The sequence below is a fragment of the Mercenaria mercenaria genome, chromosome 2 (assembly GCF_021730395.1).
Source record: "Mercenaria mercenaria strain notata chromosome 2, MADL_Memer_1, whole genome shotgun sequence".
In the NCBI taxonomy this organism is placed as follows: Eukaryota; Metazoa; Mollusca; class Bivalvia; order Venerida; family Veneridae; genus Mercenaria; species Mercenaria mercenaria.
Window position 1 is genome coordinate 40,865,803 of NC_069362.1, and position 26,075 is coordinate 40,891,877.

The 26,075-nt window shown below is 33.1% G+C and overlaps 1 protein-coding gene across 1 annotated transcript in view; it reads left to right on the forward strand.

Moving 5' to 3' along the window:
• Positions 1-32: 32 nt before the first annotated feature.
• Positions 33-26,075, forward strand: part of LOC123563799 (SEC14-like protein 1) — a 51,033-nt gene continuing 24,990 nt past the window's right edge. The window contains exons 1-9 of the mRNA XM_053525339.1: positions 33-313; positions 6,528-6,677; positions 8,504-8,635; positions 9,258-9,386; positions 9,779-10,019; positions 10,792-10,931; positions 11,412-11,601; positions 12,225-12,313; positions 24,048-24,076. Coding sequence (XP_053381314.1) covers positions 251-313; positions 6,528-6,677; positions 8,504-8,635; positions 9,258-9,386; positions 9,779-10,019; positions 10,792-10,931; positions 11,412-11,601; positions 12,225-12,313; positions 24,048-24,076 — 1,163 coding nt within the window. The 5' untranslated portion in view covers positions 33-250. The remainder of the gene's footprint in view (positions 314-6,527; positions 6,678-8,503; positions 8,636-9,257; positions 9,387-9,778; positions 10,020-10,791; positions 10,932-11,411; positions 11,602-12,224; positions 12,314-24,047; positions 24,077-26,075) is intronic.

The window sequence follows — 26,075 nt, forward strand, 5'->3', positions numbered from 1 at the left end:
GATGTCAGTGTATTTCATGAATAACAGAAAAAACTATGCGCATCTTATGAATAAATTTACAATTTTTGTCATAAATAAATTCCCCTTTTACAGTTATTGAATTGAAATCTGAATAAGAAATGTAATTTATAGAGGAGAGTAATAATTCATTTATCTAAAGATATGATAACTTTATCGAGGAACGTTGAAATTAGCTGACAGGAGTTGACAAAGTTTGTTGTCTTGGAAGGCACCCCACCCACAACACAAAATGGTACACAAGTATCAATCCCCAGTAAGGGTTTACAAACACCCTTTCGAAATTGTTATGGCAGTAAGTATATGTTAAAAAATAGTTAAAATTTTTAAATCATAACATTATGTATGTGAGTTTGACTTGTATATGTTCTAAAAGTAGGGTAGTGACTAGTGTCTAGGGATATGGATCCATACCTGGCCTGGTGCACAGTAAAGTGCCCAATTCAGCAAAAAATCATGTACATAGCCCCATCTTTCAAACAGTACATGATAGAACTATGAAATAAAGTTTATAAGTAAGGTATGATACAGATGTAGATGTGGAGGTGAACATTTATCATGAAAATTTAGAAATAAAGTAGTGCGACAAGTTTAAGTAGGCAAAAATTAGCCATTTTTGCATGTAACGGGTTAGCATCTAAAATTTCATCATTTTTGTAAGCTGTCTCACAGAAGGTCTGTTCTTTTTTACATCTTCACTATTAAATTTTGTGAAAGAAAAATATCTTTGCTTTCATTTGATATATAACATCATGTTCTTCTATATTTCTTGTTCTGAGAATCATGGTTTGAACCAAAGTTGTATGGATGTAACGCCCTAGAAATCTGAAAATGCTATACTTAAAAAAGTGAAGAAAAAAGTAGTATCTTTTGGTGCTAGAACATGTGGGATGGCCTTGGAAAGTTTGAAAAATATGTAAGTTGAAATAGTCAAAGTATCATTTCTGTACATCAAGTCTATAAATAAATATAGCCGAATATCTCATCAAAAGTTAGTTTGTGACAAAAAATCTGTAATGTCCGTCCCCCTACCATAAACTTCATTAAGTGTTATAAAACTAGAAATTTGCAGCATATTTTTATTACATATGATGACATGAGTAACATTTCCAAAAATTGTTGAAATCCATCAAGCAGTTTTTTAGATATTGACAAAAGTGTAAAAGTTATATGTAATGTCCGTCCCTGTAATGTCCGTCCCCACTTATCATTGATTTTAAATGTTGTATATATATTGTTATTTTCTATCAAATTCAATTCCTTTTATTTCTGATTTACCAATAAGAACTGAATTTTTTTTAAAAATGCATTTAAAATCAGTAAAATACATTATTTTGTGACATTTTTTCTTAAAAACACAGTGTGTGTAAAAAAATGTCAAAATTTGTTGAAATCTTCAGCAAAATGAATCAGTTTCATACATGAATTTTACTTTCATATAAAGAACTCATGAAAAAACATGAAAAAAGACTAATGAGTATATCTATAAAGTAAAACTTTGCCAAACATTATCTATAAGCACATTTAAAGTGTTGGGGGACGGACATTACATTTTTGTACTAAAACTACATGTTGAAAAAAGTAAGTAGAGTTTTAGTCTTCTGTCTTCTTGAAATTTATAGTGTTGTAATTTATAGGTTTTAACATCATATCCAGAAAACTATTCCCCCCTTTTGTCCCTTAGTAATTACAAAAACGTTTTGAAATGCTACCATACTGTTTAAACACTTGATCCCCCTCCCCTAGTGCCCTACTGTATATTTCTTATCTTTTATATTTTCTCATATTTTCATCAACACAATAAAGGGTCATAAGATGCATCAAAATCATTAAAACAACATAATTAATTAGTGACCTATTGAGATGGCAACAACATGCCATAAAACACAGGTGGCCATAGAAGATCACAAAATCACACTTTCTCAACAGGGTGCCAATATACAAGGGACCATAAAACCCCTAAACTGGATCTTAATTGATCATTATGGAATCTTTACCTAAAACAACACTCTTTGATGTAAGTGTTATAATCCAGTGTATTGTATAAAATTAAAACCCCTAGTAAGGATATATTTTGCCTTTTTTGCCAAGGACTTCCCCCTTTAAAAAAAGTATTATATTAAATTAAACCATGAAAAATAAAAGACTGGTACAAGTATACAAACAAGTATACAAAAAAAAACCAATGTGCTGAAGTGTTATATTTTTTCAATCATAGACAGAACATTATTATGTTATCATTATTTCTTTTTGTACCATTAACACAGCACTGATAGAAAGCTAAACTGATACAGTAATGTTATGGTCATCTACATTTAATATGCTTGTATTCTACTGGAAGGTTGTTAGATATGGATTATTTTTATGGGAATGCGTGTACTGCATGTATGTTTTTTTTCTTTGAAACAGAACAGTACTTGCATATATATGTCAGATAATATGCAGTAAAGAATTGATTGTAAAGCTGATTTTGACAAATACTGCTTAATATTAGCAGAATACTTTTTGAAAATTAGTAAAAATGAAATACTTCAATCTTGCTCGCTTTTTAACTGCTATTTGAATGAATGTCTGAAATGAATTTCCTTTATAATTTAGTAAAACATTTATTATATTTATAGACATATTACCTATTGAAATGACACAAATGTTTCCTTAGTTAAGAAATTTGAATTTCAGAGTAATTTATGTTCCAAAGTAGTTATAAAAGCTGAACCAGTCATTTTATGTAATGTCCGTCCCCCGTTTCTGGCACTATTTATTTATGATATTTTCTGCTTAAATGTAATATATATAAGAGTATTTATGTTTCTACTTTGTTGTTTGTATTAATTAATTGCTTTAAAGGTGTTTTCCTGCTGTAAATGTTCCATTTTCCAAATTTTATATTAAAGTGAATTTTACAATTAACAGAAAATAATCGTAATTTCAAAGAAATTAGCTATTTTTTTTTTAAAAATGGAAAAGCAAAGAGTTAAGGCTTATATTTTCTTTACCTGTGACCTCAAACTATTAGAAAATACACATAAAAGAAGTGGTTTTGCATAAAACATTTACAGTAGGAATTTAATTTGAATGACAGTGTAATGTCCGTCCCCAACCCGACATGGCAACTTAAATCCACTTTTTTGAAAAAGATTCTCAAAAAGTTATCTATTTGGGTACTGATCCTTGTGCACAACATGTTGAAGTGTAGAAAAAAGGTATTTTTCAAGGCAAAGTAAAAACTTTATTTTTTGACTTAGATGCTAACCCAATTGGGCATTTTACTGTGCACCAGGCCACCTCTAGAAACAGATTCTAGAGATACGGATCCGTAAGCTTGTTAGAGATTGTTTGGTAGTATGGACCTTTTTTTTTTACTAGCATAAAATTTACCTGATATCTTTTGAAACTCAAATAACTGAGGAACACCAAATACATCACGAGGAATCAATCTAGCACAAATAGGTTAGACATTCTAATGGTAAATTATGTTTTGACCAACTTTATTTAGGTTATAAGTTATTTATGTTTTCCATGCATACACTATTACAGTGACCATAACAAGATACAAGAGAAGACTAAAAAATCAATTCAGTTTTCTGTTACAGTAATTGATAAAAAAAAAAAAAATTATTCCAAGCCTTATTAACTAATTTTTAAAACATGTAGCAACTTAAATTAAGTGCATCTGCCTTTTCGTGAATAATTGTACACTTTGTTGGGTTTTTTTTATCAATATAGATCTGTTTGTGGTTCTTTTTTTTCTGTTGAATTTCATTCATTAATTCATTTTAAAGAATATTGAAACCCATGTTAATTATTTTTTATCAACCGTCACATAAGAGGTAACAGAACAATAGTTACTCAGTGTTCTTGGGTTATTACGTTTTAAAAGAAAATGTAAACAAATGTGTTAAATTGTTAATGGTGGTAACTGTGAACCATTTACATTATTAAGGTTCAAGTAATCAAGTTTTTGGTGAATATTTATTAAATCTTATAATTTGATATTACATTGTCAACAAAATTATAGATCTGTGCAAATAACTCTGATTATCTGGAAGAAAGGAGGTCTGTATCTCTAAAACCCCAAGCAGGCTTGTCTAAAGGTACAATCCGTACCTCTAGAATCAGATTTAAGAGATACGGATCCATACCCTTGACACTTAAGTTCCAAAAAATATTGTTATCTAAAGGAAAAATATGTTCTGCACCACTACAATTTTAACAAAGGTTACAGATGATGCTTTTATTGTCGGAAACACTGTAACAGATGTAGTTCTGCACCATTAAATGTTCCATAATCAGAGTTCCAGTTAAGGGCCGTATTTTCGTAAATATAAATTTGTTAGGGTCGGATACGAATTTATTTTAAAATCTAGCTGTATCAGTACAAATTTATTTCAAAATCTGGTTGTATCAATACAAATTTATTTTAAAATTATGGTCGTATCATTATGACATGTAAACAGTATTACGAATTTCAAAGGAAGAAAGAGCCATGTTGCAAGTCCACGCCGAGTTGCGCAATTACCCATATATCTTTCTGGTACTTTATTCAACATATATACACATTTTTAGCCAAAGTATGATATATTAGGGTCTTACTAATTTTATTTCAAAAGTAAGTCAACATGGTCAAGTGGTATTGATACTAAAGAGATTTGCTTGTAATGTTACTAATTTTTGCCTTTAATTTATCTTGTAGTACCTGTACTAATTTCACAAAATATCAGGTAGTACTGTTACTAATTTCACAAAATATCAAGTAGTACCGTTACTAATTTTACAAAACATCAGGTAGTACCGATACTAATTGCACAAAACCTTATCTGGAGCTCTGCCATAATTGAAAAGGGGCTGCATCTACCTTAAATCTGTTTAATGGGCATCAACAATTATAAAAAAATTATTTTGACAATGCTGATTCTGTGGATTTCCTCTGTGCAAGGAAGTAGTTTAAATTTTGTGACATCCATTTTCACAGCAAGTGTCTCCTAAAAGGAATAAATTTTTTCAGATGTTAAATATTATTATTTGTTTCTAATAAAATTTTACGCTGTGAAGATTGACTTAAATTGTGAAGTGCTTTGTCCTCAAGAAAATTGTAACTGGAATACACAATGTACATGTAGTACATGCTTCAAACAGGAGTAAATGTAGAGTTATGTTATGTGTGCCTTTTCAGAGCTGTTCAGTCATGGTGTAGTACATTTTATTGGATTGAAACTTTACATCATCAAACCTACTTACACTTGAAACCAAGTTAAACAGATTGAATGTTATTAAATTTATTGGGAATGCCTGGCCTATTTAGTCTTTGCAAACTGTGTTTATTTTGTGTTCACCCCATCTGTGACTATCTAGCTGATTCTCTTTAAAAACTGTATATATATGGATTGAAACTTCACACAATGTATCCTACTTCTCACACTAACTTAAATAAATAAGTTAAATAACTTACTTGATACTAATTTAAATTTTATGGCTTTTTTAGCTCGAATGTTCAAAGAATAGGTAGAGCTATTGGACTCACCTGTGAGTCAGCTTTCTTGTCCCGATTTGGTTAAGTTTTTGTATGTAAGCTGGTATCTGAGTAACCACTTGTGGGAATGGATTGAAACTTAACACACTTATTCACTGTGATAAACTGACATACATTGCACAGGATGAGGTCTTATAACTCTATTTTGCTTTTTTTACAAAATTATGCCTCTTTTTAGACTTGTATGTATTCAATTGACGTGACTGTTGAATAGTCAAGCATTGCTGTCCTACAACAGCTCTTGTGTTTAATTTCAGTGAACATTAGATAATTTTTTTATGCAAGTTGTTAATCACCATCACAATGAATAAATGAAAATAAGTGTATCACAGTCATTTTAGAGCAGACTTTCTGATGAACAGCTCTTGTTTTCTGTTTGTAAGTTTAAAGTTGCAATCAGTTAAAAGTGTAGGATGGTTGATTATTCTGTGTGGGGAAGTCTGAACTTCTCACTTTTCACCTAAAAAGACATTTTATTTGCTTTGGGTTACATCTCCCAAACTTATTGGTAGAATAGGCAGGTCTTCCTGGATATTTTGGATTCTAATTTCATACAATACACCCCTCTTATCTAGTGTACATTTTGTATGTTAATAACCAAGTTAGAGAACATTCTGTTCAAATTAATTAGAACTATTGCCCAAATTTGACTAAATTTGTGTATACGTTACAAGTTGTTATTATTAATACATTTTTGTAAAAGTTTAATTGGTAATAAATTGTAATAAAATAAATTGATGCATAGGTCTTTTCAAGTTATGGTCCTTGTTTAACTCAGAAGTTGACAAATTGTCAAGCATACTGCACTCATGTTGGGAACACCAAGAAGAAGAAGAAAGACTGCACTATGTTCAGCTCTTGTTTATGATTGTAATTCTGCTACTATCTGGCCATTTTGATATACCCATGTAGCACATACACAGTCATGTATTTATCATAAAAGTGACTAGAGTATAACTGATAAATAATTATGTTACAGGCATATGAGAAGCGGTTTCCAACCTGTAAAATGATTCCAGTCTTTCTAGGAAGTGACATCATAAATGAGTACAAGAGTGAGGACGGAGCCATACATGACGTGGAGAGACGGTGCAGACTAAATGTTGATGCTCCGTATCTGTTGAAGAAGGTTTGTAGAAAATGTTGCTCAAAATATACTTTTTCATTGTGCTTGATGATATTTAAGTTTTTACACTGGTGGCATTTAGGGCAATTAGACTCTTAATGTAGATAATAATTCTAAATTATACAACAATTTTCTACATGCAAGAGTTATATGAAGTTTTCTTCAGCATACAGTCATTTGATGTTTGTGTTCACTATATATATAATTTATACATATTGGCTATTCTTTTGATCTTTAAGTTATTAATATGTAAATTATGCTGTATTGTTAGTGGTAATTGGTTGAATGTTAACTTTTGTTTGTTTGTTTTGAACTTGATTCAACAGGATATTTCAGCTAGAGCTATTTATGTAATGTTACAGCAGTTAGGCAACCTAGCCAGTGCTGCAGGATATTGACCCTGCTCAGCTGTAAACGGCAACTGCTGCCAAGGAACTGTTGGTAGAAGACAAATGACTTAACCCTTACCCTATGAAATTGCCCATCTTTCAATTTGGACAGTACCATTGACTGTTAAAAGGGGTGCTTACTAAAAATATACTGAGACTGAGTGAATGGTGAACAGTGCAGATCATGATCTTCACTGGTCATTAAGGCAGAATCAGTTGTGTCCAGCATGATATGGGTTTATTAGAAATTGTCACAGAGAACATTCCCAAGTGCTTGTTGTAAGGGTCATTCAGTCCTTGGCCACCTGAGCCATTTGCTACAGTTTCATACGAGTGGTTCAAACTTCACACATGCAGTTCTTGAAATTAGGCTATTTTATTATTTAAAATTCAAATTATGTAACTTTTGCACTTATCATGCTGAAAGTGGCTCAAAAAAGTTTAGTGACGATATTACGGTTGGTGAAACTGCTTACTACTTGATTAGCAATCATATGACCTTAAAGGAAGCCAGACTAAACCGCTCCTGCTGATATTTCATGAAGCAGACAAAACCCATCCCAGCCAAGTCCAATCCTGCAGATATTTCATAAAGTGGACAAAACCCATCCAGTCTCCAGTACAAAAAATTGAATAATCGTAATTTAGAAAATAACTTTTGAAATTATTCTTCATCTTATTCCAGTGTCAGCAGCTGTCTTAAACTGTATTGTCACTCTCCATGTAAATATCTTAAAATAAGAATAATAAGAAAAGTTATGGGAGGGTTTTTTCTAGCCTCACTCATTTGGCTTATCGGGATATCTTTTTTCATTATCAGATATTTGATAGTTGCCATTCCTCTAATGGGACAGAGACAGTCAAAAGTTATCATGCTGTCCTATTATTATGTCTCCCACCACACAGTGGTGTGGGAGACATATTGATTTACTCCTGTCTGTGTGTGTGTGTGTCTGTCTGTCACAAATCTTGTCCGCGCTCTAAGTCGAACATTTCTCATCTGATCTTCACCAAACTTGAACAAAATGTGTTTGCCAATAAGTCCTCGGCCAAGTTCGATAACTAGCCAAATCGGCCCAGGCACTTCAGAATTATGGCCCTTGAATTACCGAAAATACTGATGCCAGTGATACAGGTCTTGGTGCATGGTTGACTCAGATACATAATGGAGAAGAAATGCCAATCTAGATGATAAGGCAATTGTGGGAGACATGCGTTTTTCTCAAAAGCAACTCTAGTTTGGACTAGGTTTTGTCCACTTCAACAGGAGGGGTTTTGTACGGGAAGGGTTTTGTTGTAAAGTTGTCTTTCCTACTGAGCGTAGAAGCTTAAGTGAGTTGATAAAGTTCAAATTAGACTGCCATCAAGTTCCTAATTGTTGGTGCAGAGTGGTTTTATATATAGTATACAGATCTGACATGCGATTAATTTATTTTACAGATCGTTGGTGTTGATCATGTGATATTTATACAAAAGAACTGTCTAGATAGAAGAAACAGAACACTGAAAATATATGCACGTAACGAGAGCTTTTCATCACGTATCGTGATTAACGAAGTCTGTACATATACTGTAAGTAATTCTATCATTTTCAGTATGATATTTTCTTCATGTAATTGAAACTTAAAGTGTTTTCAGTTGGAGACAAAAGTGTAACTATATATCAAAGGGTGAATGAGAAAGAAGTCTTATCGCTTCTTTTTATTTATAGACTTCTTTCGCATTCATCCCTCAGTAATTATGGCATTCACCCCTCGATATGTAAAACAACATCACATGGCTCAGGCATCACCTCAAATATGTACACAGTGCTTACATGTAAAATGGAAACAATGGCAAGCTGTTTGTTTCTTTCTGACTATTTGAATAAATTATATCTGAAAGAAATTCCTTCTATACTGCTTCACAGAACTTGTCTTGAGTTTTGTTTACCAAGCGAAAGCAGTCACAAGAAGTAAAAGATAATTGTTTCTGTTGACTGAAATTCAGTGAAAGGTAAAATTATCCATAATACATATCTTTCCATTAGAAATATGAAATTCTGTATGGTCAGAGGAGAACATGTCAGCTACTATCATCTGTGAGTAGTACCTCAACAGAAAACTGTTGAAATAGGACATCATAGTTATGATAATTTCAGTCAGAATGTAGAATTTACATTGAATTTCATGTAAATGTATATAAACTGTTGCAGGTCCATGAGGAGAATTCAGACTGGACGTGTTTTGAACAAGAAGCTAGTCTTGATATAAAGTCTTTCTTTGGTTTTGAGAATACAGTAGAAAAAATCGCCATGAAGCAATACACGCATAACATTAAAAAGGTATATAATTCAATAGTTTCATTTACTTTAGTTTATACGTAAAGTTGAAAAATTGTATTTCATACTTTTTTTAAGGGACTTTACATTAATAATGAAATTATGCATCGAATATCTTATTTTCATTATATTGCATTTAATAATTTATTTTAAAGATGATTACCAATGTATACCTTTATGGGCTACTTGTAAAGACTATAAATAAGGTTACAAATGTAAAGAATTGGTCAGTTAATTTTTAGAGAACGATATAAGTCCAGACAAGAGCTGTTGTAGATGTGCTTTGATAGGTTAACAGAACGTCATATAATAATTACAGATTTGTTTTACTGAAAAGCAAATGTTAAACTAAACCAGTAAGGTACAATATTGTAGTAATTTCATGTTCTCTTTAGGGCAAAGAAGTCATAGAGTACTACATCAATGAACTGATTAAAGAAGGAGTGACAGAGTTACCACGCTGGGCAAGCCCGTTGCAGTCGGGTCAGGCCCAGTCAGATCAACAGTCTTCCCAGGACAGTGGTGTGAGGTCAAGGTCAAATAGTGTAGTCAGCAATACCAGTCAACATAGTCATAGCAGTCAGAGTAGCTTAATACTGGGCGCAACTGCGGCATCAATAACCACCCCTGTAGAAGGTAGGTGTTTTTGTAAGCTCAACTATTTGAAGAATAGATCAAGCTTTTCTACTTACTCTGGCGTCTGCGTCACACCTTGGTTAAAGTTTTTGATGCCAGTACCAGTATCTATCATTTAAAGGCATATAGCTTTTAAACTTTATATCACCAAAACGAATGAAGGTATTGAATTGAAACTTCACATGTGGCTTTGGGGTTATAAAACTAGATGATAGCATCAAGTCCCATAACTCTGACCTGTAATTTGGCCAAAATATGCCCCCTTTTGGATTTAGAAAATCCTGGTAAAATTTTGCATGCAAGTTGCTGTCTCCAAAACTAAAGCAGATACTGGATTGAAACGCTATAGATATTTCAACATTGAGGGTAATATTCCTGTTAATTGGACAACAATTCAAATAGTCGAGCACTTGATGTTTTACGAACAACTCTTGCTATTTTTAACAGTGAGACAAAGTCAGTATCATCGTATGTAAACACAACAACCCCAGTCACAAAAGCATAATGCTTAGGCCATCTGCTGCATTGACAGCTGCAGGGTTGTACTTTGTCTCCATTTATATCCATGTTGGTGCTTTTTATTTTTGTTCATGTTGTGTCTTTGCAAGACTAGTAGGTTTAATTTTATCTAACCTGATAGAATTAGTAATTCTGGAGTAATCTCCCTTGGACTTTTGAGCTGCTAAGCAGCTGCTTACGAAGCAAAAACAGTTGACTGTGCATAGATCAACTTGTATGACATAGTTTAACATATTATGTCCTGTTATTTCAGAGACTGTACATGTGATTGCAGAGAGCTCGGGTAAGCTTGATGCCGACTACATTGAACGGTTCCTGGGTCACCTGACACCAGTACAGGAAAGTCAGTTGGTACAACTGAGACAGATCATACAGAAAACACATAAAGGGAAGGTAATAACCATCAAGTTCTGCACAGTTCTTTTGACTTTTGGGTTAAGTGACTGAATATCTTGTTATCTTGTTCATAAGTTTCTTCCAAAATTTTATTAAACTTTTATTGCTCCTACTTTACTCCCCACCCACAACATCCTTCATAAAATTGTGTTCGTAAATACTGTAAAATTTTGTAGAGATGAAATTTCATGGTTCAAGGGTCAAAACAATCATTTTATAGTTACATGAATTCATGCATTACCAGTCTAGAAGATAAAATTAGAAGGAATATTATTACTTATTGTATTTAATTTCTTTGGGATTTATATTTATAGATGGACAAAAGTTGTTCCCCTTGAACATCAGTCTTAGTACAAATTTACCATATATGTAATATATAAAGTCTCAGTTAAGGTAAAAGAGAATACAGTGTTAATACTTTAATCAGTTAGTTTTTATCAGATCACCCAGTGAATAAAGCTATAATGTATATTGTAGATACCCAAAGATGCTCATATATTGAGATTTCTACGAGCACGAGATTTCAACGTGGAGAAAGCACGGGAGATGCTGGCTCACTCCTTGGCTTGGCGTAAACTGCACAATATAGACCATCTCTTACACACATATAAACCTCCAGATGTGTTAGAGAAGTATTACACAGGAGGCTGGCATTATTGTGATAAAGGTATTGTAACACGCCATAGCTTGGCAGAAAATGCTCAGTAAAGGTTATGTCTTACACATTTGTAAACGTCCTGATGCTTTAGAGAAATATTACGAGGGAGGCTTTCATTACTGTAATAAAGATATGGGAAAAGCCTAAGCTTGGCTTAAACTGCACAATACTATACAGGTAATATCATGTGCAAATATAAACCTCAAGGTTGGAGAAATATTACAAGGGAGGCTGGCATTTTATGAGATAAAAGTGTATAACTCCTTAATTTGACATAAACTGTAGGTCATCTCTTATACACACAAACCTCCTGCCAATCATCAAGCATTTATACCAAAGAACTACTCTGACTTTTTGATCAGTAGGAGTAATAGGAATTTAAATACAATTGGTGAATAAAAATGTATAGTTTTGCCTGAATTTTTCTGTTTTAAAACATTTTGATGGAAGACCAACTTAAAAGTATACCTCTTCTCTGGAAAGCACTTCATTAAAGAATACACATTTCAGTGTGAGGACTAGCTTTTGTTTCTGTGAAAATGTTTTAAACTGTAAACAGGTCTTTTTCCTGGTCTTTCCTGTTTTCTCACGGTAAAGTCATGTTTCTCTCAATCTGTTGTTTGTTTTTATAGATGATCGACCACTGTATGTACTCAGACTTGGCCTGATGGATGTTAAAGGCTTGATGAAATCAGTTGGTGAAGAAAACCTACTCAAACATGTAAGTGTTATACAACAATTGAATTGTTTATTTTAAATAAACACTTGCGGTCACTGAAAGCACGCACGCGAATCGCCAATACACTAATAATGATAACGCGTGATGTAATCAGTAAGATATGAAAGGCGGAGGTAAACCATCATTGACAGGTGATAGCAAGGCAGGACTTAATGTCTAATGACAGCAGTAAGTCTAATGACTGTTGTTTCAAATAATGTTTCATCCATTATAATATTTAGTAACATTTGCAATAAAACAAAGATAAATGATTATGGTTGAAAACTTGACATTACAGTTTACCAAGAATTACCATGTGATACTCTTTGGTGATGTTGATTTTTGTAGCTGTTCAAAGAATGATTAGACTTGTTGCACTCACCCTTTTATCTATGACCATGTTTTGACAGGTTAAATGTTTGTATTGTAACCAGTGGTAGGAATGGATTGAAACAGAATACACTTGCTCACTGTGATCATGTAATTTATTTATTGTACCCCCCGACAACAAAGGGTATACTGGTTTCAGGTTGTCTGTCTGTCTGTCCATCTGTCTGTCTGTCCGTCTGGCCGTCTGTCCGTAGACGCAATCTTGTGCGCACCATCTCTCCTTATCCCCTTGACAGAATTTAATGAAACTTCACACAAGTGATCAGTACCAACAGTAGTTGTGCATGGGGCATGTTAGGTTCTTTTAGAAAAAAAAATTGCAGAGTTATGGGACTTTGTTTTTTTGTTACTATACTATATACATAGACACAATCTTGTGCGCACCATCTCTCCTCATCCCCTTGACACAATTTAATGAAACTTCACACAAGTGATCAGTACCAACAGTAGTTGTGCATGGGGCATGTTAGGTTCTTTTAGAAAAAAAATTTGCAGAGTTATGGGACTTTGTTTTTTTGTTACTATACTATATACATAGACACAATCTTGTGCGCACCATCTCTCCTCATCCCCTTGACACAATTTAATGAAACTTCACACAAGTGATCAGTAACAACAGTAGTTGTGCATGGGGCATGTTAGATTCTTTCAGAAAAAAAATTTGCAGAGTTATGGGACTTTGTTTCTTGTTAACATACTATGTACATACAGTCTGCATATGCAATCTTGTGCGTGCCTAATCTACCAAACCCTTACACACAATTTAATGAAACTTCACACAAGTGATCAGTACCAACCCTAGTTGTGCATGGTGCATGTTACATTCTTTTAGATAAATATTCTGCATAGTTATGGGACTTTGTTTTTTGTTACTATACTGTATACATACAGTCTATATACATACAGTCCACATAATTATGCAATCTTGTGTGCGTCAAATTGCAATGTACTGTGTCAGTGCATGCGGGGGGGTACATTCATCACCTTTAGTGATAGCTCTAGTTTATTTGGGTTTTACGGTGCACCAACACAGTATAGGTTATATGGCGCCAAACAGGACTACAAATTGTGGTTTCACATTTCATTTACATCGAAATAAAAACATGAGGTATGGAATCAAAATTTATATACCTGCTGGAATCACAGAGTTACAGCAAAACCAAGTGTTAAGACCCTATTAGTCGCCTCTTACGATCATGCAAGGGTAAGATAGTGGTTCTAATTCTTTTCATACACAGATCGTCCCAGAACCACATGGGGCGTGATCATGTAGAATACAGTGCACAGGTTCAATAACTCTATTTGAGCTGCACCATGAGAAAACCAACATAGTGCTTTTGTGATCAGCACGGATCCAGACCAGCCTGCACATCCGTGCAGTCTGGTCAGGATCCATGCTGTTTGCTTTCAAAGCCTATTGCAGTTAGAGAAACCATTGGCAAACAGCATGAATTCTGACCAGACTGTGCAGATGAGCAGGCTGGTCAAGATCCATGCTGGTCGCTAATGCACTATGTTGGTTTTCTTATGGTGCAGCTCATTCCGCTTTTCACAAAGTTATGCTGCCCTTAGACAAAGCAATTTGGTCAAGTTTTTTGTATTGTAAGCTTAAATCTCATTTAGCATCATGTGAATGGGAAATTTCTATGATTCAAGGTTACTTTAAAACGTTTGTGTTAAAACAAGCTTTTTTAATGCTTACCATTTTGTACTATCTTTTGTCCTTGTAGCTATTCATTTAACTGACAAGGCTTTGGTCCAGGGTTACATGAATGTTTCTTTCCTTTGACAGCCACTGTTAATATTGTTCATTAATAAACTTTTTTTTTTTTTACCCTATCATGCCTATTGACTGTTGTTTCTATATATACAGAGATTATCTAGTTGCAGCATTGACATTGTATGGCTCTAGCTTTCAGCCACATCAGATAAGTCACATTAAAATTAACTTCAAAAATACTTCCATTTTTTTTTTATCAGTGGAAAATGCTGACTTTTGAAAGTTTGTTTTAAGATTATTAAGTGGTGTAGTTCAAACATTTGATATGCAACTTTAGCTTAAATTTATCTGAATAACACAGGAATCTTACATTCAGAACTCTTTAATTTTAAAATTTGACAATTACTGAATGCTGTCAGATAAAAAAAAACTGCAAAATGTCTGGCAGTTGATTGATAAGGATTGCCCTGCTTTATCAAAATACAAAACACCCTTTTCTTAACTATTAATTGCTACAAATGTGTCAAAGAATTTGGTCTAATAAAAAAAATGCTGATTTTTTTTTTAAACTGCATTTGTCTGTTGAATAATGTCACCCTGTGTGTTATTGATTTTGTGCTATCTGTCAGTCTGTGTGTCCTGACTACTTCAGTCTCTGAAATTACTTATGGTATCATTTCGATCAAACTTTGTACTAAGGTTCTGTACCAATGCTTGTTTTGTATATGTTTGACATTTTCTACTCTAGTGAATGATTTTTAGCTCGACTTTTCGAAGAAAAAGTAGAGCTATTGCAATCGCCCCGGCGTCGCCGTTGGTTAAAGTTTTTGATAAAGTCAAATATCTCTGTTACTATCAAAGCTATTGACTTGGAACTTAAAATAGTTATTTACTAAAAAAAGTCTACACCAGGAGAAACAATCCCCATAACTCTGATTTGAATTTTGACAGAATTATGCCCCTTTTTAACTTAGAATTTTTGGTTAAAGTTTTTGATAAAGTCAAATATCTCTGTTACGGTTAAAGCTTTTGACTTGAAACTCAAACTAGTTATATACAGTCAAAGTCTGCACCAAGAGACACAATTCCCATAACTCTGTTTGAATTTTGATAGAATTATGCCCCTTTTTAACTTAAGAATTTTTAAAAAAAAAATTGATAAAGTCAAATATCTCTGTTACTGTTAAGCTTTTGACTTGAAACTCAAAATACTTATTAACTATCAAAGTCTGCACCAGGAGACACAATTCCCACATCTCTGATTTGAATTTTGACAGAATTATGCCTCTTTTTAACTTAGAATTTTTTTGTTAAAAGTCAAATATCTCTGTTACTGTTAAAGCTTTTGACTTGAAACTCAAAATAGTTATTTACTATCAAAGTCTACACAAGGAGACACAATTCCCATAACTCTGATTTGAATTTTGACAGAGTTATGTCCCTTTTTAACTTAGAATTTTTTTTACTGGCAAAGCTCTAATTCAGAGTCAAGCACTGAGAAAAGTCGAGCGCGCTGTCTTACGGACAGCTCTTGTTTGCACAGTTATTGCCCCTTATAGGCAGTTTTTTAATAACTTTTTCAGACGTATGCTCCTATTTTACTGATGAATGGACCTTTTCAGGATTGGCCAATAGCAAGTCTAATAACTGTTGTGCATCTTTTACAGGTTTCTTTTTTTTGGTTGATTGATTTTTTGTGAAGAAATGGACCTTCAAAATAAAAGTGCTACATTTTTTATACGCCGTCTCTGAAAGAGCGGGGTGTATTATGTGAACACCCGTGGCGGCTGGCTGGCAGGCGTTCAGAAGGTGTCCAAAGCATGTCCGCTCTTTAAGTCAAACTGTTTTCATCAGATCTTCACCAAACTTACTGACAATGTTTGTGGCCAAGTTCAATAACCAGCCAAATCGCCCCAGGCACTCTTGGATTATGGCCCTTGAATTACTTGAAAAACAGTGAAATTAGCCTTGTCCGCTCTCTTAAGTCAAACAGTTTTCATCCGATTTTCAGCAAACTTGATGACAATGTTTGTGGGCATAATATCTCAGTCAAGTACGATAACCATCCAAATCGCCTCAGGCACTCTAGGACTATGCCTCCTTAATTAGGCCAAGTTCGATGACGGGCGTATTTTGTGACAGTCTGGCACTCTTGTTGTATATTTCGCTTTGTTAACACTCGAGCATCATGATTTCTACACTGGTCTGGCCAGTCATATTCATATTGACATAGAATGTGTATACCTATTAAGATCTTTTCAATTCGGCCTATTAAGTTCAGAGTTATGTACCCTTGATTTATGGAAAATGCCATATTTCACTGTGATTAACTGCTGAAACTTCTATTATAATCTTCTTAGTGTCAGTCAGGTATTCAAAAAAAATAAAAATATCAGGATCATATATGATTAAAAGCTAAGAGGAGTTCAGAAGAAATTTATTGAAAATTAAGGACTTCTTTCCTGTGAGTATCAAACATTTATCAGTACAAAAACATGATAGAAAGAAATATAGAAATGAAGACTTACTCAAGAGATTCTGATGACCAAATACATAATGTACAACACACAAAACTAAAATTCTAACGGCAGAAATGAAATCTTCACACAAATTCAGAATATTTATATCAAAAATAATTTTACTTGTTTTAAGTTTTCAGATTGGCTTTTTTATTTTGTTCTTGAAACCTGGTACTTCAGTGTACGCTGGTGGCTGTCCTGAAACTTGATCGTATGATGGCGTAATTGTAAAAACACGACCATCATTGTGTTCACCCCCTGATGCTTGTCTGTTATTCTCACTTGGTTGCTCTGCAGATTGCCCAGGATTGACAGAATGAGAAGGATTGATCCTGACATTTTCTTTGCAACACGTACAGTCTGAATCGCAGCAGTTTTTACATTCCCAATTATTCTCAGCTGCAGCAAACATTAATATAACCAGTAGGATAAGCAGTAGAAATAGTAGGCCGGGTATTAAACCCAGGTAGAAAGAGTAGCCGAGCTGGGATGTTGCAAACTGACCAGCATGAATCAGACATCCAATGAAGCTGAAAACAGCTGAAATATATTAGGATAAATTTTAAGATTTTTGATGCATAAATTACCCAACCATTTATCACTCATGTAGGACATTAACTCGCTAAAAGGTGACAAATGCTTTGAATAATCTAGGCATCTGACAACAGGGTAATTAAAATGGTAAATGTAGTAAAAATCAAAAACTTTACATCTCAAATTAACATGCACTGGTTTTGTATTTTGTAAGTTGCCCAGCTTAGGTGGGTTAACCCTTATCATGCAGGACACAATTGATTCTGCCTTAAAAAAGTTCTGACCAGTGTAGATCATGATCTGTCCTGTTCACCAATCAGTCAGTATCTTTTGGAAAGTACCCCTTTTAATAGTAAAGGTACTGTCCAAATTGAAAGATTGATAAGTTTGTAATAAAAATTTAGCAGGGTAAAAGGTTAACCCAGATGCAGGCCTATGCTTGAAATAATGTGCTTTAAGTAGACACCATCCTTTGTATGACTGAAAAATTGTGGAAAAATATGCTTAACCCAAACTCATACACACACACACAGAGCTCAACATACACAGTTAGTTTATATAATTTTTATTTGTGTAGCCAAGTTAAATATATAGGATGAGAAATTTCTATATTTGAATCAGTATTTTATGATAATCAAAAGTTAAGCATTATACATCTTTAAAGGAATATTTACCAGAAATACTGTAGCAGATCATTACTAAAGCAAGGTAGCCGGCACAACCTTCATCTGTGCAACAAATGCAGCATACACATTTGATAGGAAGGAACATAAAGATAAAAGCTATGTATACAAATATTAGAGCTGCACCATCCACCCCTGAAATTAGTAGATGATAAGAAACAGAATGGTTCAGTTAAGAGGAGTAGTGTTTAAGTGGTTAAGGTGCCATCCGCTCAATGTGGGGGTCATTGGTTCGTCATATGGCACCAGAACTCAGGTTTTTCCAGCATGCAGACTAGAGATTGATTCAAGTAAACTTGAATCTTGCATCACAATCAAGCTAAAAAGATTAGTAGTTGTAAAAGAGGAGTAGTTCTGTAGTGGTTAAGGTGTCAGGCACTCAGCATGGTGGTGAGATCCAACACTACTGGGGTCATAAAAACCCCTTCTCATATGACACAAGTTCTTCTTTCCCAAGAAGCAGATTCTAGAGTGGTACAACTAAGCATGAATCTTTCTTCGTAATCCAGCTTATATAAATTTGTATAAAATTAATGAGAGCTGAGATTTTAATATATTATCTGGATAAGTTACCTAAGCACACAATCTGACTATATATAAAGTACTTGATCTTCTAAATGAAGATCTGAGGATGACCCATTCACATTCATCTTTCAGTATATTTGGATTTCCGATATTGCTATTTTTGTTTTCGCAAATCTGTTTTTATTTGAACCAATCAGACGACTTGTTTCAACAAGCATTTGGCTGAACCATCAAAATAGTGTTGAATGTCACAGGGTGAGAAAAATGTGCAGTCAGTCTGAGGCACGAACCCGGAATCCCTCGCTTACAGGGCGAGTGCTCTATCGACTGAGCTAACCCGGTGCCTTACATATTCTCCCGGGCGTACATGACAAAGTCCGTACCATAACATATGATACCTCTCAAAACACGAGGGTGCAGTCATCATGTGGTCGGCATAAGAATTGTAAACATGAAAAACCCAGGCTAAATATATATTTTTTAAACTTCTACTTTCGCTTTCAAAATGTTGAAAGCAAGGCTCTGATTGGCTAATGGAAGAGTTGTTAGAATGAGGCTATCAATAGCATGGCTTCAGATCCAAAGCGTAGCGTTTATTGGAGATGTGCTTTAGTCAGAATAGATTTGCCTGAGCACAGTTCTAAAATTATTTCAGTCTGTTGCTTCTTTTGTTGAAATAACTTAGAAACTATTGGGTGGCAAGAAAACCATTGCGCACAGATAAAGTTGGCACTTAGTAATAAAGTTTGTTTAAACAGAAGTATTGTTCACTACATTTTAAGCATTTCTAAATAAAATTCTACCAATAACTTGTAAAAAGGCTGTTACCATTACATTCTGTCCGTGTTGTGGTATAGTGTGAATACCATGTTGAATGATCTACAGTTTGTACTTCACAAGCCCAGTGGTTAGTGAATAGAGCAGTTGGTGTTAAGACAAGGGTACACAGTAGGAACAGGCCTAGTAACACGCCTGCGCAGACTTGAAGACAACTACCATCATCTCCAGGCAGACCTTTTGCCATGGTTAATGTCAGTCTGTGCTTTATAGGCTAGGTCTAGTTTTAACAATATAAAAATTTACAACAGAACCAATGGAAGATGAGGTGACAACACTTTACACAATGGGTAGTTAGAACAATTTATTTAATTAAACAACAAGATTAAAAAAAATTAAAACTAATTTATAAGTTTTCCTTTACAAATACTTAAAAAGAAATAAGTTAAATTTTCTTTGGCTCAGAAAATAATAACAGTCTTTGGCTCTATGACCATATTATGAGTAATTCTGTTCAATACTTTTAAACAGTGGAGTAGTTATTTATTTCAAATATCAAGTGTATAATGTATTTGTCTGCTAGAACAAGACCAAAACCCAAGGATAATTAAACAATGTAAAATATTAATGAAAAAATTAGATTAAATACAGAAAGTACTTTCCATGGCAGTAAAAAACAAACTTATGCTGGAAAATTTCTTCTACAAAAATATATTTATGGCTACATCTTTAAGATATTTTTTTATGATGATGTTGTTGTTGTCATTTTTTTCCATTTGCTAAAATTTAGTATTTAATTTAAAGTCTACTTACGTTTAACAAAAGTCCTTTCCTAAATGTACTGACCTTAAAGGTAGTTGAAATTTTCTGTGAGTCTGCCGTAAAGTAAAGTAAATTAAAGGTGAATAATTTGCTTATGCATGTTTTTTTGCGCGTGTCTGTATGTGTACCATACATATTCTAAACTTTTATACTTAGTGCTGAATGGTGTTTAAAGAAAGAAATTTGATAAACATTAAGACTCATTCCTGCATGCTTACTTTAAGCCATAATAAAAAATAATTGCATAAGTATGACACTATCACATCCACCTGTCCCCTGAATTTTCATGGCACCCAGTATATTTTATCTAAAAGAAAAAAAAGTTTTTTTATCAATGATAACATTTGTATTTCAGATTTAAGTAGTTTTGTTATTTTATTATCTGTTTATTTAATAGACATTATAACACTGTTCTGAATATCTTGATGTTTTTAATGTCATTGTGTCATTTACCATGCTTACAAACTCAAAAATAAAACCTGACCCCTGACACTTAAGAAAGAGTTGGATGATAATCTAGCCATTATTAGTTCATAATTACCTTTATATTGAAAACTTTGTGTCAGTTATAATTTGATATTGCTCATTTTCACCACAGACAAGATAAAATCTGATAATTAGATTAATATCGTCAGATTATTCATTGCATGAGTTGTGGCATATTTTTGCGACTTCACATGTAGTCAATATAGCGACTACCAAAGCAAGGATTTAACTGGACAAAACAGCTTCTTTCTGTTTCATTTAAACCATTTAGTAATTTAAAAATATTAAGCCATAGACTTATTTCTTGAAAAAGTACCGGAGTATCCGTTTAAAGGCAATTTATAGGTCATTGTCATAAAACGATTAGGAATGATATGGTACTGTAACTCTTATAATATTGCTAGTTTTGATAGTGTTCAGCAGAATTCTAAAGAGGTAAACATTAATTCATGCTTATCATTAAAAAAGGGCAGAAAAAATATTTTAACTTGACAGACTACCAAATTTGAATCTTATCAAAAAAATATTTATGGTGGTTGATTCTTAATCTGTTTGTAGATTTAAAAACTTTTACTTCCTGAATTTTTTAGACAGAGATTAAAGAACTTTGGGTCAGATTTTTGTGTGACCTTGTTTAATTTTGCCTGAAAAATTGTGATGGCCCCTTAAACAGTGAAATAAAATTTTCACGACTCGGTTGGCTTTTTCTTCAAACATATTGATGCCTGTGTGTCTTATCAGACTTAGGATATGGGTGGTTTTCAAAATAATGAAGCTTTTTCTTTTCTCTCACCATACTTTAATTCAGTTTAGTTTTAGAATGTATATTGGGACAAATTATATCCAACTCAATGTAGTCATTAAATGTGTGCAATTTCAGCTTAATGACTCAAACAGTTTTAAAGTTATTTTAAATTATATAGCTAATTTTGTCCCCTGTGCACCCAAAAAAGTGTGACATTTTACATGAAGTATAGTTTTCAACTGTGGCTTACTTTTTAAAACCATGCTTTGTTGTTACAGCTTTGGCTTTTTTGTGTAACTTAAACTCTGCACATTTAAATAAAATACTTCTTTTCATTACCTACATCTTATTGTTCCCAATATTTCACATCTTGTGATGGAACCCCCTTCACAAAAAATAGTGAAAAAAATACTAAATTTAAATGTTGAACACTACAATTTCATAACCCTATTACTTTTCTAAAGTCTTAATGTTTTTCTAAGATCTTTATCCTTTCAGCTGTGAAGACACAGTATGATTTTTTTCTTTAATAAATCAACTTTCTCAGAAACTTGATGGATGTCTATACACCTAAAAATGTCCCCTGTGCACCTTTTCAGTTGTTAAGATTCAGATTTCTTTTATTCTTTAAATAAAATGGGATTTTACTTTATTTTCCTTGAAAGGGAGTTACAACAGATACAAAAGCAGCGTTCAACTTCACATATTACTGACTGTTAAACATTCACAGAGCCAAAAGTGATGTCCCCTGTGCACCCTTTTTTGACATATATCAATTATCATAGCATTACAGTAATTTGTGGTGGCAGTTCTATATTCTTAGCAGTGTGAATGCAAAATTTAGGCATTACTTTATAATTTAGCATTATATAAGAAACCCTGGACAATTTAAAATTCATTGTTTGCATTTTCTTCTGAAGTTGCCAATTTTCAAGTTTAAAAGTGGAAACATCAATTTTATTGCTTCTTAAGCTCTTAAGTTTACCTAAATATGTAATGTTCACTAGTAAATATTGTGTAGTTAAAAGAATTTTACTTACCATGAACATATTCTATGAATAAATATTTTGATACAATTTGTCCCCTGTGCACCCTTTTTAGTAACATTATAAAGTATGTATGAATTTTACTATTCCATTTTATCATGCATGGCATTTTGTCATTTTTCTACTATGAATAAGCATTGCATGTAAACTAAATGATTTCATTGTGTTAGTTATGTATAAAGTCACTTATTTTTTCATTTAAAGCATTACATTCTGTTGAATTTTCATGTGTTTGTAGTGAAATTTTTCAATTTTGTAGTTATTATGTGGAATAAACTATTTTTTAATAGTATTTGTCTAAAGTTGATTACCATTAGTCTTTTTATGAATAGAAAACTAATAATGGATGAATATTACACTGATCTTCAGTATGTGTCCCCTGTGCATCTGTAAAATAACTCAATTTTGAGCTGACAATTCTAGAAATTAGAATTACTGGACATTCTTGAAATTTGGCATGTGGTTTATGAACATGCAAAGTGAGAGAAAAAAATAGGTTTTATAACTATATGTTAGTTATTTTGCATTCAGCAACAACTTTTCTAGGTAAAGTTTTATTTTCATGTCAGATTTGTGCAGAAAGGGTGATTTTAAAAACCAATGTCCACAAACATATGATTAAATAAGTTTCAAACCATACACATACACCCATTACTTATCATTTATGTTGAAAAAATTACTGTTATACATATTTCCTTGTCATAAAACACTGCAACATTTATCACCCATCTTATGGGAAAATCACTGAACTTTCGAATTAAAGGCTGAAATATTTTCTTATTGGCATGTCTCAACACTTTCTGAGAGTTATTTCCTTCAAATTTGAAGTATTTGCTATCATAAAAAATAGGTGACCACCCTAAGAAATAAGTTTGAATTTTCAACCCCTATGTCACACTTTTGCTTCATTATTTTGAAAACCACCCATATTTGTTTGTTTCAAAATTTGTTTCACCGAGGGAACACTGTAATTTATAATGCAACAGTTTCACAAATGACTCAGAACCTTTAAACTTCATAGGGTGATTAGGACTTATAGAGTAGATGAACCATATTGTTTTGGGGTTCACTTGATCAAAGGTCAAGGTCACAGGGGTCAGTACATGGAAAACCGTTTCCAATCAGTAACTTGAGAACCACTTGACCCAGAATTTTGAAACTTCATAGGATGATTGGACATACAGAATAGATGACCCCTATTGATTCTGGGGTCATTGATCAAAGGTCAAGGTTACTTGCGCCAGGACATGGAAAACTTGAGAATCACTTGACAGAGAACATTTAAATGGACATGCCGAGTAGATGATCACCACTAAATCAACTATCAGTCACTGTGTCTCTTTGATTTTCACTCCTGTCCCCAATTGACGTCTTGTCTATTACTACTATGCTTTTGGGAAGGCATGGGCTTTTCTACAATAGCATTATATATTTTTAGATGTTATTGGTGAATGAAGAAAGTTTATGGAGAGATTTATATTTATTTTCAGGTATTATGGGTGAACGAAGAAGGTTTAGAGTGATTTATATATCTTTTCAGGTATTATGAGTGAAAGAAGAAGTTTTACAGTGATTTATATCTATTTTCAGGTATTATGGGTAAAATATTGAATGAAGAAGGTTTACCATGATACATTTCTATTTTCAGGTATTCTGAGTGAAAGAAGAAGTTTTACAGCGATTTATATCTATTTTCAAGTATTATTAGTGAAAGAAGATGTTTTACAGTGATTTATATCTATTTTCAGGTATTATGGGTTAATTAGGAAGTTTTACAGTGATTTATATCTCTTTTCAGGTATTATGGGTGAAAGAAGTGTTACAGTGATTTATATCTATTTTCAGGTATTTTGGGTTAATTAAGAATTTTTTTACAGTGATTTATATTTTTTCAGGTTTTTGGGTGAATAAAAAAGGTTTTTACAAAGACCCAAGAAAAAGTTTACAAAAAAAAAAAGGACCCCAGTGGGGAAAAACATCGTGATACATTTCTAACTAAATGAAAAAATTCTAATATGGAATTATTCATGCTTTTTCAGTGGTTTACTGAAATAAATGGTGATTAATTGGTAAACCCACAGTAAAATTATCAAAATTTAATTTTTCACTGTCCCGGGACATTCCCCCCCAATTTGGACACCCCTTAGAAAATTGTAATACATAGGGGGGGTTTGGTTGTATAGTTTCCCCTTTTTTTAAATGTTGTAACAAAACAACAACACTTAAAAATCTGACGCCCTTTTTGTTAAAATAAAGATTTGTAAAGAACGGGATCCAGGGTCTGAAGACATTTTTACAATTTCTTTTACCCGGGGAATATGGAGACTTTCAGGTTTCAGACAGGGAACTTTAGACAAGTAGATGGACAGTTCTTAAAGAAAAAAAAAAAAAAATACCCCCAAAAAAGAAAAAAGAGTGACATGAAGTTATTTTTCTTTTTTGAGTCAAAAAATGAAGGAAAACCAAAACATTCCCCATATCACTTAAACATTTCTGTGGAATTTATCTTGGTGTTACCAAAAAAGATGGCGGGAAATGAGCCACAACTTTGCGGGCTTTATAAACCTGTTGAAGATATCTAAAAACAAAATCAGCAATGTTGCCAATTCAAGGGAAAAGAATTTTCCAAAACACGAGCTGCCTTTCAAGAAAACAGCAACGTGAAAGGCAGGGACTGGCAATAAGCCCAGAGCTCAAAAACCTGACGGGTTTTCTTGACCAGATGCCTGAAGCAGGGCACGGGATACACTCCAAGGCTTTTTTACTTCCATGTGGTTTTATGCCAAACCATTTGGGAAACGGACAGGCAAAGAATGCCGTGTCTTGCTGGGGGGATTCACTTTGAATGGACAAATTCTGGTGAGGGGTATTTTTTTTGACCAGAAGACAAACCAAACCAATTGGTCAAATCCTCGGGACATTTGGTACGTTTCAAATTCATTTTTTTTTAAAGGCTTTTTTACACTCCCCAACGTCGAACATGTGATAATAGCGGAATAAATGAGTGTTTTCATATTGAATTTATTAAACCTTGTTGAATAAAAAGAAAAATGCGAGGCCCTTCCGAGCATTTTATAAATTTTTTTCAAAGGTTTAATAAAATTTAAATGTCGAAAGACACAAAAGTAAAATTCTTTTTATCACTGTTACTATTCATGTCGAAACATCAAAAAATTAACTTTCTTTTTTTAACAAAAAGTCAATTTTTCCGCGTTCCTAATGTAAACGACGCGACTCAAGGTTATTTCATAGTGTTTATCATTTTTATTAAAGGGTTTATTTCACTCCCCAAAGTCGAAATGTATAAGTAATTTAATTCTTACAGAATTACCTAATTTTTGTGTTGTTTTTTTTCGTGCATGAAGGCACTAAAATTTTGTAATTTCAAATTGTGTCACAAATTGAAAAAATTCTTTTCCCCTATATTTCTTTTCGGTTTTTTTCATGCCCCAAAAAAGCTTTTTAAAATTTTTTATTTTGAACCCTTTAAAAAAATTTTTAAAAATTTCACAAACTTT